This window comes from Oncorhynchus masou, chromosome 25 (genome assembly GCF_036934945.1).
Source record: "Oncorhynchus masou masou isolate Uvic2021 chromosome 25, UVic_Omas_1.1, whole genome shotgun sequence".
In the NCBI taxonomy this organism is placed as follows: Eukaryota; Metazoa; Chordata; class Actinopteri; order Salmoniformes; family Salmonidae; genus Oncorhynchus; species Oncorhynchus masou.
In genome coordinates this window covers 34,201,319-34,216,582 of record NC_088236.1, presented here as the reverse complement: position 1 = coordinate 34,216,582, position 15,264 = coordinate 34,201,319, and the positions used below count along the sequence as shown (strand labels likewise).

At 42.0% G+C, this 15,264-nt stretch overlaps 2 protein-coding genes across 2 annotated transcripts; both read right to left on the bottom strand.

Annotated features, from left to right (window-relative positions):
* Positions 1-244: 244 nt before the first annotated feature.
* Positions 245-3,102, bottom strand: LOC135513622 (E3 ubiquitin-protein ligase TRIM35-like). Its single transcript, XM_064936498.1, has one exon. The coding sequence runs from the start codon at positions 2,024-2,026 to the stop codon at positions 245-247; it is 1,782 nt and encodes a 593-aa protein (XP_064792570.1). The 5' UTR covers positions 2,027-3,102.
* Positions 3,103-7,441: 4,339 nt separating this feature from the next.
* LOC135514173 (E3 ubiquitin-protein ligase TRIM39-like) lies at positions 7,442-10,322 on the bottom strand. Its single transcript, XM_064937427.1, has one exon. It carries the CDS (start codon positions 10,132-10,134, stop codon positions 8,344-8,346), a length of 1,791 nt encoding a protein of 596 aa, XP_064793499.1. The 5' UTR covers positions 10,135-10,322; the 3' UTR covers positions 7,442-8,343.
* Positions 10,323-15,264: the final 4,942 nt, after the last annotated feature.

Sequence of the window (15,264 nt, the reverse complement as noted above, 5' to 3'; positions counted from 1 at the left end):
CTTTTCCAAATCAATGTTTTTATTAACAATTAAAGTGAATAGACTCAGCTATTGATATTACAGTTAAAACATATTTGGAGTCATATAAAAAAAGAATAGAGTAAAAATATGATTGTTCCATTCTGCGGATTTTCAGAAATAATATTCAGTTACATAAAAAAAAGACCTACAGTCATTTTAGTTTCTTAATCAGAACATCCAAATCCATTCCCACACCCTGCATATATTGTACTTATTCTATAGTTTAACTGTTGTTCCACTGTTCACCTTCTTCATATTCTTCATCTACACCATCTTCATCTTCGGGGTCTGCACATTCATCGTATTTGTCCTCAAATTCATCAATGTCCTCATCGAACATATCATAATCATTGTGGGTGTTCACTGTTAAGCCTCTGACATGTGTGTCCTGTAAGAAGGTCTCATTGGGCTTTTCCACTGTCACACAGGCCTTCACTGGTAAAATCCTCACAGGGTGGAGTTTACAGCCATTAAGGCAAAAAGGAAAGACTTTCTCAGTGAAAGTGTGTGTGAATGTGTGTAGAACTGTCTTATTATCAGGGTCAGAGAATGACAGCTTACCTCCATCCCAGTCCAGCTGCACTCTGATCCTCAGGGGTTTCTGTCTCACAGTAAGGAGAGTGTCTGACCCTGATGGAGAATGTGTATCATATTTACCACCAGTGAATCGGATTTGCCAGTATCCATTCTTTACTTCTTCCTTCCTCTGGACAGATTCTGAAATCACACCCAGTGACCAGTGAGTATTGTCCCCAACCTCAATGTCCCAGTTGTGTGTCCCTGAATTAAAGCCTTCAGAGCCTAGGACCATTCTAAAGGTATCAAACCTCTCTGGGTTGTCAGGAAGCTGCCGTGTTTCGTCACTGTCATTGATGCTGTCTTCATCACGGTGTCTCACACTGGTCAGATCATCAGACAGGATGAGATGTGGTTGGGAAGTATTGGGGTTCAGAATCACAGGAGTGTATTTCACAATCTCATGCATCTTCTCCCAGACTCTAAATTGCAGGTTGCCCAAGTATTTAGCCACGTCTATCAGCACTCCTGAGATCAGCATTGGATCTGGCAGTTTGCATTGGGCTCTTTCCTTTGTGGACTCATAGTTCTGCAGAAATGAGAGGTCTTCAGCTTTCAGCTCCTCCTCTAAGAATCTGATTGTGTTTGCAAGTGATGAAATCTCTCCGCTCATTTCTTCAATATTTTCTTTCATCTCTCGATTCTTGTGCTCTTCTTCCTCTTTAAGTTCAGCTATCCTGGCTGCCTCTTCCTCTCGTAGAAACTGGTGAAGCTTCTCAAACTGCGCCTTAATTTGACCCTCTGTGTGCTGGGCCTGGCTCAAGATGTGTTCAGCACAGGTTTGGCTAATTTTACTAAAGACCCCAAGCTTCTCCTTTAAGGAATTCAGTGCTGTCTGGAGTTCTTCCTTCTGATCTTGTGCAGCTTCATCTATGGGGCTACAGTTATGGCTTTTGTGTTTTTTTGAAGTCTGACATACCACACAGATTGGCTTTTTATCCTCCAGGCAGAAGAGTTTGAATTTCTCACTGTGCAAACTGCAGAGCACCTCAGACCTTGCTGTATCCATTAAGATCCTCGTCTTGCACACAGGGCATTGCCGAGAATCTTTCTGGTTCCAGCATTCATGTAGACAGCCTGTGCAGACTTTGTGGTGGCATGACAGTATAACAGGATCCCTGAGGATGTCGTGGCACACAGGACAGGATATTTGGCTGTCTCTCTGTAGTTTCTCAGCTAGATTGTTGTGTTTCATCTTCCTCAGGATCTCTAGTGACACCTTCACAGCTCCCTCATAGCTTGAGGTCTTGATCATCTTATCAACAGTGGTTAGCCTGTCCGTGTTCTCCAGCTTGCTCTTAGGGAAGGGAGGAAAATCGCTGAGCACAACCTGAGTCAGGTACCACTGAAATGTCTTCAGTTCTTCAGTGATTAGCTCTTCTAAAATGGCTAACAGCAGCTCAGGAACAGGAATGGGTGTTTCCATCATCGATCTGCAGATACAGGACTACAGAATGATTTACTTGCCTTTTTAATAACTTTCCCTTCTAACAGTCCGTTATTGGCATTTCCAATTTCTATCTGTTTCTTCTAAAAATGTAAATCCCAGTCTTGTGTTGTGTGTCAGAAAGTATGAACAACCGTAACGAAACCTGATGCCTGTGCGAGACGAGCTTGTCTTCCTGTATTCGGATAACAAGTCAAGGGGTAGAACTTAGAGGAACTAGGTCACATAAAAGTGGTGTACAGTTTCTTCCCCATTCTGAATGACAGATAAATAAGAGGTGTGACATTGGCATGCCAAGGCTGCAATCAGCATGGCACACATTGATGAATGTGGACATAAGTATATTGCGTATAACAGACTGGTACTGTATATACATACAGTTGAAGTCGTAAGTTTACATACACTTAGGTTGGAGTCATTAAAACTTGTTTTTCAACCACAAATGTCTTGTTAACAAACTATAGTTTTCGCAGTATCCTCAAAACCGTGTCCTTTTGACACAACTGCTGACAGCTACAGGGACATAAACACAAAAAATACTGCTTGGAGACAAGTGTCAACGATAGTAGGATTGCCAGGTCAGTTTAGTAGTGAGCTTGTGCTAGATGTGGCTAGTTAGCGTTAGCTACCTTGCTAACCTAGCCAATGAGGTGTGAGTGAAAGAAATAGTCAACTAAATTATGCTAGTTACTACCCCTGATAACATTACCAAATAATAATGTTTTAAAGAGTGAGTGTGTATGCTATATAAATAGTAATAGAAATGGTAGATACTACTGTACCCCTGATAATTTGGTCAGATAACCGTGTGTGTGTCTATGTGTACAGTTGTTGCCATGTCCATGATAGCTATCTAATACCTATAGTTATGCTAGGTAATGGTTTGGCTTATCATGTTCATGTCTATGTAGAAGAAGAATGTAGGAGGAAGTGGAGAAGACTCGGGCAGGTATCAGAGAGAGAGGGCAGAGAAAGAGAAGAAGAGGTCTGGGTCAGCAGCTTCAGGCCTCTGCCACATTCTTTCTTTTCTGGATCCATTTATTGTGCCAAGGGCAACGAGTGGCAATTTTACAGCCAGACCCTCTACTACGTCATCCACAAGTGTTGTTGCCACCGGTGCATCAAGACCCTCAACGTCACCTACAAATGCGACCATCACCTCCACCGGAAGAGTGAGACCCTCTACAACATCATCCACGAGTATGACCACTACCGGTGCAGCCATGGAAGATGATGAAATAGAGGAAGCACCTCTGGATCTAGGACCACCTGAGATTATTATGAACCTCACAGAAGTGACCACTGAGGACCTCGTTGAACAGGATGTGACCGTGGAGAGAAACGAAGAGGAACGTCACACCAGGCGTCATCGGAGGTACCAGATCCACTCAACTCATTTCAGCAGAGGCTCCTCCAAGCCTGTCAAGAGGGATGCAGCCCAACCTGATGCTCACAGGAAGGAGGATGAAGAGACCCTCTTTGCCATCAGCCTGGTGCCAACACTGAAGAGGCTGCCTCAGCAAAGAAAAGCAGCAGTCAAGGTTAAAATGTATCAGCTGCTTTTCAAAGTCGAGTTCAATGGTACGTTTTTTTTCTTCTCCACATCACAGGTAGTGTCATAAGTGTGCGACAGTGAAGTAAAGCAGGTCATTTTTACAGTATAGTCATGAAGGTTAATTGGTATTTCAGATCAAAGTATTAATATGAGGCAAATGTATAGCTGTTGTTTCTGGGTTAGAAAATATCCTAAAACAGTTTGCTGTCGAAATATCTGCCTGTCGTATTCATCTTTAGATCTGAAATACAAATTCCATGAGTAAACAGTAGGTATTACCAACTTTACCACACTGTTCCTATATTTATGCCACTAACTACAATATGCAAGCAGTATTTAGTTAACATAAATCTCATCTTTTATGGTGTCATATTATGTTAAGCTTGTGTTGTTTTTCTCTTCCCTTTCAGAAATGGAGTCAATTTAGCCGACCAGCTCACAGGAAGGACAGGAAGAGGAGTTTTCTGCTTGTTGTTTTGACCTCCCTCATTGTACCTTTCTTTTCACACATGTCAGTTCCGTTTAAATTCAGTCAATTCATAAAGTCCTTTGTTTATAAAGTCTTAGGATAGCATTCATTATTAGTGTTACATAGATTTCTAAATTGAAACTCATACGGAATTTTCACAGATGCTCTTGGTCTCTTACGAGACTAAAGGTCAATATATTTATTTCATTTAAAACCACTCGAAAACCAGGGTGTTGAAACTTTTTGTGAAGTTCTGTTCGATCGACTGGTCCGTGACGTCCAGAGGCCATTTGTTTGTTTAGCTGTTATGGCTACATATTATACCCTTTTTCTCAGAGACAGAGACACACACACACCTCTTCGTACCTCAGATCTCCAGTGCCCTGCCCTCTCTCTTATGGCCTAGGCTTTATGAGTAGTCCCTGCATCGGTCTGCAGTGGTGCCAAAAATACATGCTCTTGCTGTTCTCTTACAGATTACAGGCTACACATTCATTTAACACATTTTGAAAAAACGCACACACCTTCCAATAGTTCTATTTTTTTTATATTTTTTTTTACAACTCACATCTCTCATGTTCTTTCCTGTACTTGAATACTTATTAAATTATGTTTTCATAGTCAGTTGTTTCAGTTTTTTATTAATATCTATTGTTAGACTTAATCTGCTTATTTCTTTCCTACACCTTTGCTGATCTAAGACAAGATGAAAGTAAAAACACATTCTCTTCCTAATTAGTTTTTTTCCCACCTGTATTGTCAGGCCAGTGAACATGGTGGTAAACTGTACTATTTGTATGGACCCTGGGTTACCTAGGTTACCCTTTCCCTTTGTTATCATACCGACTGTATGTCGTATAACCTTAATCAGTGCTCCCGCTCACCTGATGTACCATGCCAGGTGTGTATAATACTGACGTTAATGGGAGAGGGAAGGGGTTAAGGTGTGGTCTTTACTCCCAAATTGAAAAATGCAATTTTATGGACAACGGTGGATGGTTCTTAAAATAACCTTTGTGTTATGGGGCTCTTTGAAGAGCCGTTTCACTCCACGGCAAACTGCCATGGGACTTCACATGCTGGCGATGAGAAGTAGGTGGTCAGCTTCTCCCTCACCTGGAGTGCCTGTCTGGGGGCGTTGTTGGCACCTGCCCTGGTGACATCAGGAAGGTGACCATTTGGCGTGCCCATCTCCATCCGGAGCGGCCCCTGGGATGACCTCCACAGGTAGTTGTGGAGAACACGTGTGGCCTTCACGCAGGCATCGACTTTTGAGGTGCTAAGACCAAGCACTCTAATACATTCTCCATCGGGCTGCCAGAATCCCAAAGGTGCATTCAACAACTAACCTTGCCCTGGACAGTCGTTTGTTAAAGATCCTTACAGGCTTTGGCAATGGCAGCTGGCATCCAGCGTAGGGCCTCATGAGTCTTAAAGGAAAGGCCTCATCGCCGACGAAGACTTGGTGAACAGGACCCAGGTCTTCAGCTCCAGGGAGTGATGCAGGTGGTGGAATATCCAGGGTACCATCCTGAAGTGCCTGGCCAAAGGCAGTCTCGGAGGGTCACGCCATCACTTCCCTTGCCGTAAGCACCAACATCGACAACACGGAAACAGTAGATGGCATCTACTACAGCCAAGAGTACAACTGAATATGTTCCCTTGTAGTTGTAGAATTGCGAACCTGAGCCTGTATTACTACATGTTTCCTGTCAATAGAGCCAAGACAGTTGGGGAAATTCCTCTCCAGGAACTCGGCAGCGATGACCCTCCAGTCTTCCTCCTTGGGGACAGGCATGTTTTCACCAACCAGACAGTCCCAATTGGCTTGTGCCACAGAGGGGACAATGCCTGCCACCGTGGACTGTCCAACTTGGAAGCTGAATCCTATGGTCCTGTAGGAGTCCCCTGTCGTCAAGAATCTAAAATATAATTCAAAATAATGATCAATATTGTGTATAACTTGAATTCCACCCACATATTATATCTACTCAGATAGCTACCTCATTACTGTTTATTATGCTTTACTAATTATATTGTATTACTCATCAACCATCATTAACAATGCCTTGAAACAGTACAATTCAGTCTATGACTATATCAACAAACTGTAGTCCAGGCCAACTCTACTCTTAGAAAGAATGGTACTATCTACTTAAAAGGGTTCTCTGGCTGTCCCCATAGGAGATCCCTTTTAGGTTCCAGGTAATACCGCTTTTGCTTCCAAGTAGAACCCTATTGGGTTCCATGTATTAAGTATTATACCTGGAACCAGAAAGGGTTATCCTATGGGGAAAGCAGAAGGAAACTTCTGGAACCTTTCTCTCTAAGAGTGTATGTGAGTCCAGTAAGAATGTAATGAATGACTGTAACTGTCTTGAACAACAATGGGTCCTGGAGAAGACTAGCCTACCTTCATCAGGGCAGAAGGCACCTTTCTTTTTATTTGGTAACATAATTAAAAAATGATTATAAACCAACTTTGGGAAAAGTTATAGTCCCAATGAACATTCTGTAAAAGTACATCTGATGTCAAATAGGGATTATTAACTAGAGCCCTTCAGCTAGCTAGGTTGCACATAAAAACAATGTATCAAATATCAATCAATTATGGTATCAAAGGCTTTAAAACTGTACGAGAATGTAGTTTACCGGAGACAAATGGCCAGGCGTTCAACTGGGCTGATCGACTCCCGGTAGTTGTTATTCATCAGGGTGATCCTGGCTCCAACCATCTGGAGCAGGTGATCGAACTGGCTTCGGTCCAGATGAAAGTAACTTCGGAATTCCTCTCCAAACAGTCGAAGCTCTTGAATTAGACAGTGGAACTCCCCTGCCTGCTTTCGGGACTTTAACCATCTCTGGACCCACACAGACCTGCGCTTTCGGCGGGACTGGTCCCGGCACAACAGTACGATCAAGACCACCTTCCTCAACGTTGGTCTCATTGTTGAAAGAACCTACTCTGCTATCTTGACTATTTATTATTGCATTTCGCTCCAAAACTGCATTTTGGAGGGAAATTATATTATCGGCTCTCACAATTAATTTGTGAATGTCATCGAATAAATAATATACTTGGCAAATAAATTAATAAAAAATGTGAAGAACTTATGCAATCAAACTTTTTATGTGTGCAAAAAAAAAATCTACATTCATATTTTGCTACTTTCTGTCAAGTCTACGCATACAATTTGTCATACTGTCTGTTGTTGCCCAGACAGCTAAAACACGCCACATCCATACAGCTACTACCGAAAGAGTCTGCTGCCAGCAGGTCTTATTATACCCCTTCCGCCTCATGTTACCAAACAGGTCTAACACGTCGAAAACGCCACGGTGCAATAAGGAAACGAAATAGCAAAATGGAGCGTCGTGATAGATTTATTGAATTTGATTGATCGTTTGAAATTTGACAGTTTTAAACCAAACACAGTAATTTCTTTATTTCACAATTATTGCTATTACAACAAGTTAATCATTAGCGTTTTTATATATATATATTTTACAGTCATTTAACTAGGCAAGTCAGTTAAGAACAAATTCTTATTTACAATGACAGTTTACCGGGGAACAGTTGCTTAACTGCCTTGTTCAGGGGCAGAACAACATATATTTATTTTGTCAGCTCAGGGATTCCAATCCAGCAACCTTTCAGTTACTGGCCCAAAACTCTAACCACTAGCCCACTTGCCGCCCCAAATGTAACAATGCTACCTGCAACCCCAGAAATGTAATAAGCTTTTGTGTTTGATTTTTAAATGTGTCAGTGTTGTACTGGATGGTACCATGGAAATTAATGGATCATACTCAATCATGAAAATGCTATATTTTTTTGCATTTCAATTTGAATTTTGTCACAAAGGAATTGCAAACATATTGATTTACCATTTGCATTACCAATTGAGTTTCAGCAGCTAAATGCTTCCATAGGCTGTAAAGTATGTTGTTAACTAAATTGGCCACTGTAAGATTTTACTTTTCCAAATCAATGTTTTTATTAACAATTAAAGTGAATAGACTCAGCTATTGATATTACAGTTAAAACATATTTGGAGTCATATAAAAAAAGAATAGAGTAAAAATATGATTGTTCCATTCTGCTGATTTTCAGAAATAATATTCAGTTACATAAAAAAAAGACCTACAGTCATTTTAGTTTCTTCATCAGAACATCCAAATCCATTCCCACACCCTGCATATATTGTACTTATTCTATAGTTTAACTGTTGTTCCACTGTTGGAGATCGAGACAATATCATATTTGTCATCTTATTAATAATCATCTTCTTCGTATTCACCTTCTTCATATTCTTCATATTCTTCATCTACATCTTCATCTTCGGGGTCTGCACATTCATCGTATTCGTCCTCAAATTCATCAATGTCCTCATCGAACATATCATAATCATTGTGGGTGTTCACTGTTAAGCCTCTGACATGTGTGTCCTGTAAGAAGGTCTCATTGGGCTTTTCCACTGTCACACAGGCCTTCACTGGTAAAATCCTCACAGGGTGGAGTTTACAGCCATTAAGGCAAAAAGGAAAGACTTTCTCAGTGAAAGTGTGTGTGAATGTGTGTAGAACTGTCTTATTATCAGGGTCAGAGAATGACAGCTTACCTCCATCCCAGTCCAGCTGCACTCTGATCCTCAGGGGTTTCTGTCTCACAGTAAGGAGAGTGTCTGACCCTGATGGAGAATGTGTATCATATTTACCACCAGTGAATCGGATTTGCCAGTATCCATTCTTTACTTCTTCCTTCCTCTGGACAGATTCTGAAATCACACCCAGTGACCAGTGAGTATTGTCCCCAACCTCAATGTCCCAGTTGTGTGTCCCTGAATTAAAGCCTTCAGAGCCTAGGACCATTCTAAAGGTATCAAACCTCTCTGGGTTGTCAGGAAACTGCCGTGTTTCGTCACTGTCATTGATGCTGTCTTCATCACGGTGTCTCACACTGGTCAGATCATCAGACAGGATGAGATGTGGTTGGGAAGTATTGGGGTTCAGAATCACAGGAGTGTATTTCACAATCTCATGCATCTTCTCCCAGACTCTAAATTGCAGGTTGCCCAAGTATTTAGCCACGTCTATCAGCACTCCTGAGATCAGCATTGGATCTGGCAGTTTGCATTGGGCTCTTTCCTTTGTGGACTCATAGTTCTGCAGAAATGAGAGGTCTTCAGCTTTCAGCTCCTCCTCTAAGAATCTGATTGTGTTTGCAAGTGATGAAATCTCTCCGCTCATTTCTTCAATATTTTCTTTCATCTCTCGATTCTTGTGCTCTTCTTCATCTTTAAGTTCAGCTATCCTGGCTGCCTCTTCCTCTCGTAGAAACTGGTGAAGCTTCTCAAACTGCACCTTAATTTGACCCTCTGTGTGCTGGGCCTGGCTCAAGATATGTTCAGCACAGGTTTGGCTAATTTTACTATAGACACCAAGCTTCTCCTTTAAGGAATTCAGTGCTGTCTGGAGTTCTTCTTTCTGATCCTGTGCAGCTTCATCTATGGGGCTACAGTTATGGCTTTTGTGTTTTTTTGAAGTCTGACATACCACACAGATTGGCTTTTTATCCTCCAGGCAGAAGAGTTTGAATTTCTCACTGTGCAAACTGCAGAGCACCTCAGACCTTGCTGTATCCATTAAGATCCTCTTCTTGCACACAGGGCATTGCCGAGAATCTTTCTGGTTCCAGAATTCATGTAGACAGACTGTGCAGACTTTGTGGTGGCATAACAGTATAACAGGATCCCTGAGGATGTCATGGCACACAGGACAGGATATTTGGCTGTCTCTCTGTAGTTTCTCAGCGAGATTGTTGTGGTTCATCTTCCTCAGGATCTCTAGTGACACCTTCACAGCTCCCTCATAGCTTGAGGTCTTGATCATCTTATCCACAGTGGTTAGCCTGTCCGTGTTCTCCAGCTTGCTCTTAGGGAAGGGAGGAAAATCGCTGAGCACAACCTGAGTCAGGTACCACTGAAATGTCTTCAGTTCTTCAGTGATTAGCTCTTCTAAAATGGCTAACAGCAGTTCAGGAACAGGAATGGGTGTTTCCATCATTGATTTGCAGATACAGGACTACAGAAGGATTTACTTGCCTTTGTAATAACCTTCCCTTCTAACAGTCCGTTATTGGCGCTTCCAAAATGTAAATCCCAGTCTTGTGTTGTGTGTCAGAAAGAGTGAGAGTGAACAACCGTAACGAAACCTGACGCCTGTGAGAGACAAGCTTGTCTTCCTGTATTCGGATAACAAGTCAAGGGGTGGAGCTTAGAGAAACTAGGTCACATAAAAGTGGTGTACAGTTTCTTCCCCGTTCTGAATGACAGATAAATAAAAGGTGGGACATTGGCATGCCAAGGCTGCAATCAGCATGGCACACATTGGTGAATGTTGACATAAATATATTGTGTATATCAGACTGGTACTGTATATACATACAGTTGAAGTTGTAAGTTTACATACACTTAGATTGGAGTCATTAAAATTCGTTTTTCAACCACACATTTCTTTTTAACAAACTATAGTTTTGGCAAGTCGTTTAGGACATCTACTTTGTGAATGACACAAGTCATTTTTCCAACAATTGTTAACAGACAGATTATTTCACTTTTAATTCACTGTATCACAATTCCAGTGGGTCAAAAGTTTACATACACTAAGTTGACTGTGCCTTTAAACAGCTTTGACAATTCCAGAAAATGATGTCATGGCTTTAGAAGCTTATGATAGGCTAATTGATATCATTTGAGTCAATTGGAGGTATACCTGTGGATGTATTTCAAGGCCTACCTTCAAATGCAGTGCCTGTGACAATACAGAGGCGGATGCAAGATGCAAGCAACGATGGTTTAATGAATATAGTTTACAGCAGCAACAGGACAGACAGACTGTACTCAGACGGAACCTGACCCAGGGACTCGGGCGCATCTTCCGATGATAGCGTGCTGAGAAAACCAGGGGAGTGTGTCCGGATGGGTAGGAAGGAGCACAGCAGATAATCCACACAAGGGCGGTGAGAGAAGAGCACGGACACACGACACAACCTCAGGGAAGAAACAACGATCTGACAACAAGAAACACTGGTTACAGAACATATAAAGGGAAGATAAGTGGTTCCAGCTGGCGCAGACAATCAGGTCGAGATTGGGAACCACGCCCACACAAACGAGAGAGAGAGAGAGAGAGAGAGAGAGAGAGAGAGAGAGAGAGAAAAAGAGAAAAAGAGAAAGAGAGAGGGAGGCAGTGGATTCATGAACCGTGACAGTGCCTCTTTGCTTAACATCATGGGAAAATCAAAGGAAATCAGCCAAGACCTCAGAAAAAAATTGTAGACCTCCACAAGTCTGGTTCATCCTCGGGAGCTATTTCCAAATGCCTGAAGGTACCACGTTCATCTGTACAAACAATAATACGCAAGTATAAACACCATGGCCGTCATACCGCTCAGGAAAGAGATGCGTTCTGTCTCCTAGAGATGAACATACTTTGGTGCGAAAGGTGCAAATCAATCCCAGAAAAACAGCAAAGGACCTTGTGAAGATGCTGGAGGAAACCGGTACAAAAGTATCTTTTGCCACATTAAAACAAGACCTATATCGACATAAGCTGAAAGGCTGCTCAGCGAGGAGGAAGCCACTGCTCCAAAACCTCCATAAAAAAGCCAGACTACGGTTTGCATCTGCACATGGGGACAAATATTGTACTTTTTGGAGAAATGTCCTCTGGTCTGATGAAACAAAAATAGAACTGTTTGGCTATAATGACCATCGTTATGTTTGGAGGAAAAAGGGTATTGCAAGCAAAAAACACCATCCCAACTGTGAAGCATGGAGGTGGCAGCATCATGTTGTGGGGGTGCTTTGCTGCAAGATGGACTGGAACACTTCACAAAATAGATGGCGTCATGAGTGAGGAAAATTATGTGGATATATTGAAGCAACATCTCAAGACATCAGTCAGGAAGTTAAAGCTTGGTCGCAAATGGGTCTTCCAAATGGGCAATGACCCCAAGCATACTTCCAATATTGCAAAATTCCTTAATGACAACAAAGTCAAGGTATTGGAGTGGCCATCACAAAGCCCTGACCTCAATCCTATAGAAAATTTGTGGGCAGAACTGAAAAAGTGTGTGCGAGTAACCTGACTCAGTTACACCAGCTCTGTCAGGAGGAATGGGACAAAATTCACCCAACTTATTGTGGGAAGCTTGTGGAAGGCTACCTGAAATGTTTGACCCAAGTTAAACAGTTTAAAGGCAATGCTACCAAATACTAATTCAGTGTATGTAAACTTCTGACCCACTGGGAATATGATGAAAGAAATATAAGCTGAAGTAAATCATTCTCTCAACTATTATTCTGACATTTCACATTCTTAAAATAAAGTGGTGATCATAACTGACCTAAGACAGGGAATTTGTACGAGGATTAAATGTCAGGAATTGTGAAACTGAGTTTAAATGTATTTGGCTAAGGTGTATGTCAACTTCAGACTTCAACTGTACATATGATATGAGCAATGTAAGATACAGTGCCTTGCGAAAGTATTCGGCCCCCTTGAACTTTGCGACCTTTTGCCACATTTCAGGCTTCAAACATAAAGATATAAAACTGTATTTTTTGTGAAGAATCAACAACAAGTGGGACACAATCATGAAGTGGAACGACATTTATTGGATATTTCAAACTTTTTTAACAAATCAAAAACTGAAAAATTGGGCGTGCAAAATTATTCAGCCCCTTTACTTTCAGTGCAGCAAACTCTCTCCAGAAGTTCAGTGAGGATCTCTGAATGATCCAATGTTGACCTAAATGACTTAATGATGATAAATACAATCCACCTGTGTGTAATCAAGTCTCCGTATAAATGCACCTGCACTGTGATAGTCTCAGAGGTCCGTTAAAAACGCGGAGAGCATCATGAAGAACAAGGAACACACCAGGCAGGTCCGAGATACTGTTGTGAAGAAGTTTAAAGCCGTGTTTGGACACAGAAAGATTTCCCAAGCTTTAAACATCCCAAGGAGCACTGTGCAAGCAATAATATTGAAATCAAGGAGTATCAGACCACTGCAAATCTACCAAGACCTGGCCGTCCCTCTAAACTTTCAGCTCATACAAGGAGAAGACTGATCAGAGATGCAGCCAAGAGGCCCATGATCACTCTGGATGAATTGCAGAGATCTACAGCTGAGGTGGGAGACTCTGTCCATAGGACAACAATCAGTTGTATATTGCACAAATCTGGCCTTTATGGAAGAGTGGCAAGAAGAAAGCCATTTCTTAAAGATATCCATAAAAAGTGTTGTTTAAAGTTTGCCACAAGCCACCTGGGAGACACACCAAACATGTGGAAGAAGGTGCTCTGGTCAGATGAAACCAAAATTGAACTTTTTGGCAACAATGCAAAACGTTATGTTTGGCGTAAAAGCAACACAGCACATCACCCTGAATACACCATCCCCACTGTCAAACATGGTGGTGGCAGCATCATGGTTTGGGCCTGCTTTTCTTCAGCAGGGACAGGGAAGATGGTTAAAATTGATGGGAAGATGGATGGAGCCAAATACAGGACCATTCTGGAAGAAAACCTGATGGAGTCTGCAAAAGACCTGAGACTGGGACGGAGATTTGTCTTCCAACAAGACAATGATCCAAAACATAAAGCAAAATCTACAATGGAATGGTTCAAAAATAAACATATCCAGGTGTTAGAATGGCCAAGTCAAAGTCCAGACCTGAATCCAATCGAGAATCTGTGGAAAGAACTGAAAACTGCTGTTCACAAATGCTCTCCATTCAACCTCACTGAGCTCGAGCTGTTTTGCAAGGAGGAATGGGAAAAGAATTCAGTCTCTCGATGTGCAAAACTGATAGAGACATACCCCAAGCGACTTACAGCTGTAATCGCAGCAAAAGGTGGCGCTGCAAAGTATTAACTTAAGGGGGCTGAATAATTTTGCACGCCCAATTTTTCAGTTTTTGATTTGTTAAAAAAGTTTGAAATATCCATTAAATGTCGTTCCACTTCATGATTGTGTCCCACTTGTTGTTGATTCTTCACAAAAAAATACAGTTTTATATCTTTATGTTTGAAGCCTGAAATGTGGCAAAAGGTCGCAAAGTTCAAGGGGGCCGAATACTTTCGCAAGGCACTGTATATTCACAGATGGATCTAAGGACCCTAAAACAGGGAGGGCAGGTGCAGCTTTTAGTTTAAGGGGGCAGTGATGAAAAGAGCAACAGATTATTTGTTGGACATACTGCTGCAGAGTGGGTTGGACATACGGCTGCAGAGTGGGTGGAGGTGGTGAGGCCAGACAGTAGTAATCTGCTCTGACTCCTGTGCAGCACTGGTGAGCATAGATTAACGTGTGTCTCAGAGCAGAAAATATGCATTGTATGAGATTTTGCAGTGCTTGTATCAGGTGAAACAGATGGGGGTATTTGTGCTGTTCCTTTGGGTTCCAGCTCATTTGGGAGTAGACAGGAATGAGGTGGTGAATGTTATCACCAAGCAGGCTCTTAAACATCCTAATGTTTAAATTGGATTTTCAATCAGTAAAGCAGACGCCAAGGGGTTAATAAGAACAACGGTTAAAAACAAATGGCAATAGTTGTGGAGCAGGGAGAGAAAGGGTAGACACCTGAATAAGATCCAGGAAAAGGTGGAGGCAGGGAGGTCCTCAGGCCGAGAGAGAAGGGAGGAAACTGTAATCACGAGGCTGAGACTGGGACACACCAGGCTCAATAGTACAATGAAATTGGTGGGGAAACATCCAACTAGGTGTGATCATTGCCAGGAGGAGATGGAGACAGCGGAACATATTAGCTTTCAGTGCCAGAAATATGTGAGGGAAATGGAGCAATTGTTATTAGATTTGAGGAGTAATGGGGTTGAAGAGCCAGGATTAAGTGAACTTCTGGGGAAATCTTCAGGGGATGTAGTATTTAAATATGTATTTTGCTTCCTTAGGGAGACGAGATTTTTCGGTAGGATTTCGACCTTCACTGCCTCTGGTCCACACTCCAATCCAGTTGGTGGCGGTAATGCACCTTAACGTTGGTTGCCAACCACCATATAAAATCCAAAGAAGGCCAGGGCTGAATTTCAAACACTTAAAAGACACACCCTCTCCCCTCAGATTAAGTGGACACTTCTGAGAATGTTTGACTAGTTTAAATTGGC

Coding starts and splice junctions, on each gene's coding strand:
- LOC135513622 (XM_064936498.1), bottom strand. CDS start 2,026: ATGATGGAAACACCCATTCCTGTTCCTGAGCTGCTGTTAGCCATTTTA.
- LOC135514173 (XM_064937427.1), bottom strand. CDS start 10,134: ATGATGGAAACACCCATTCCTGTTCCTGAACTGCTGTTAGCCATTTTA.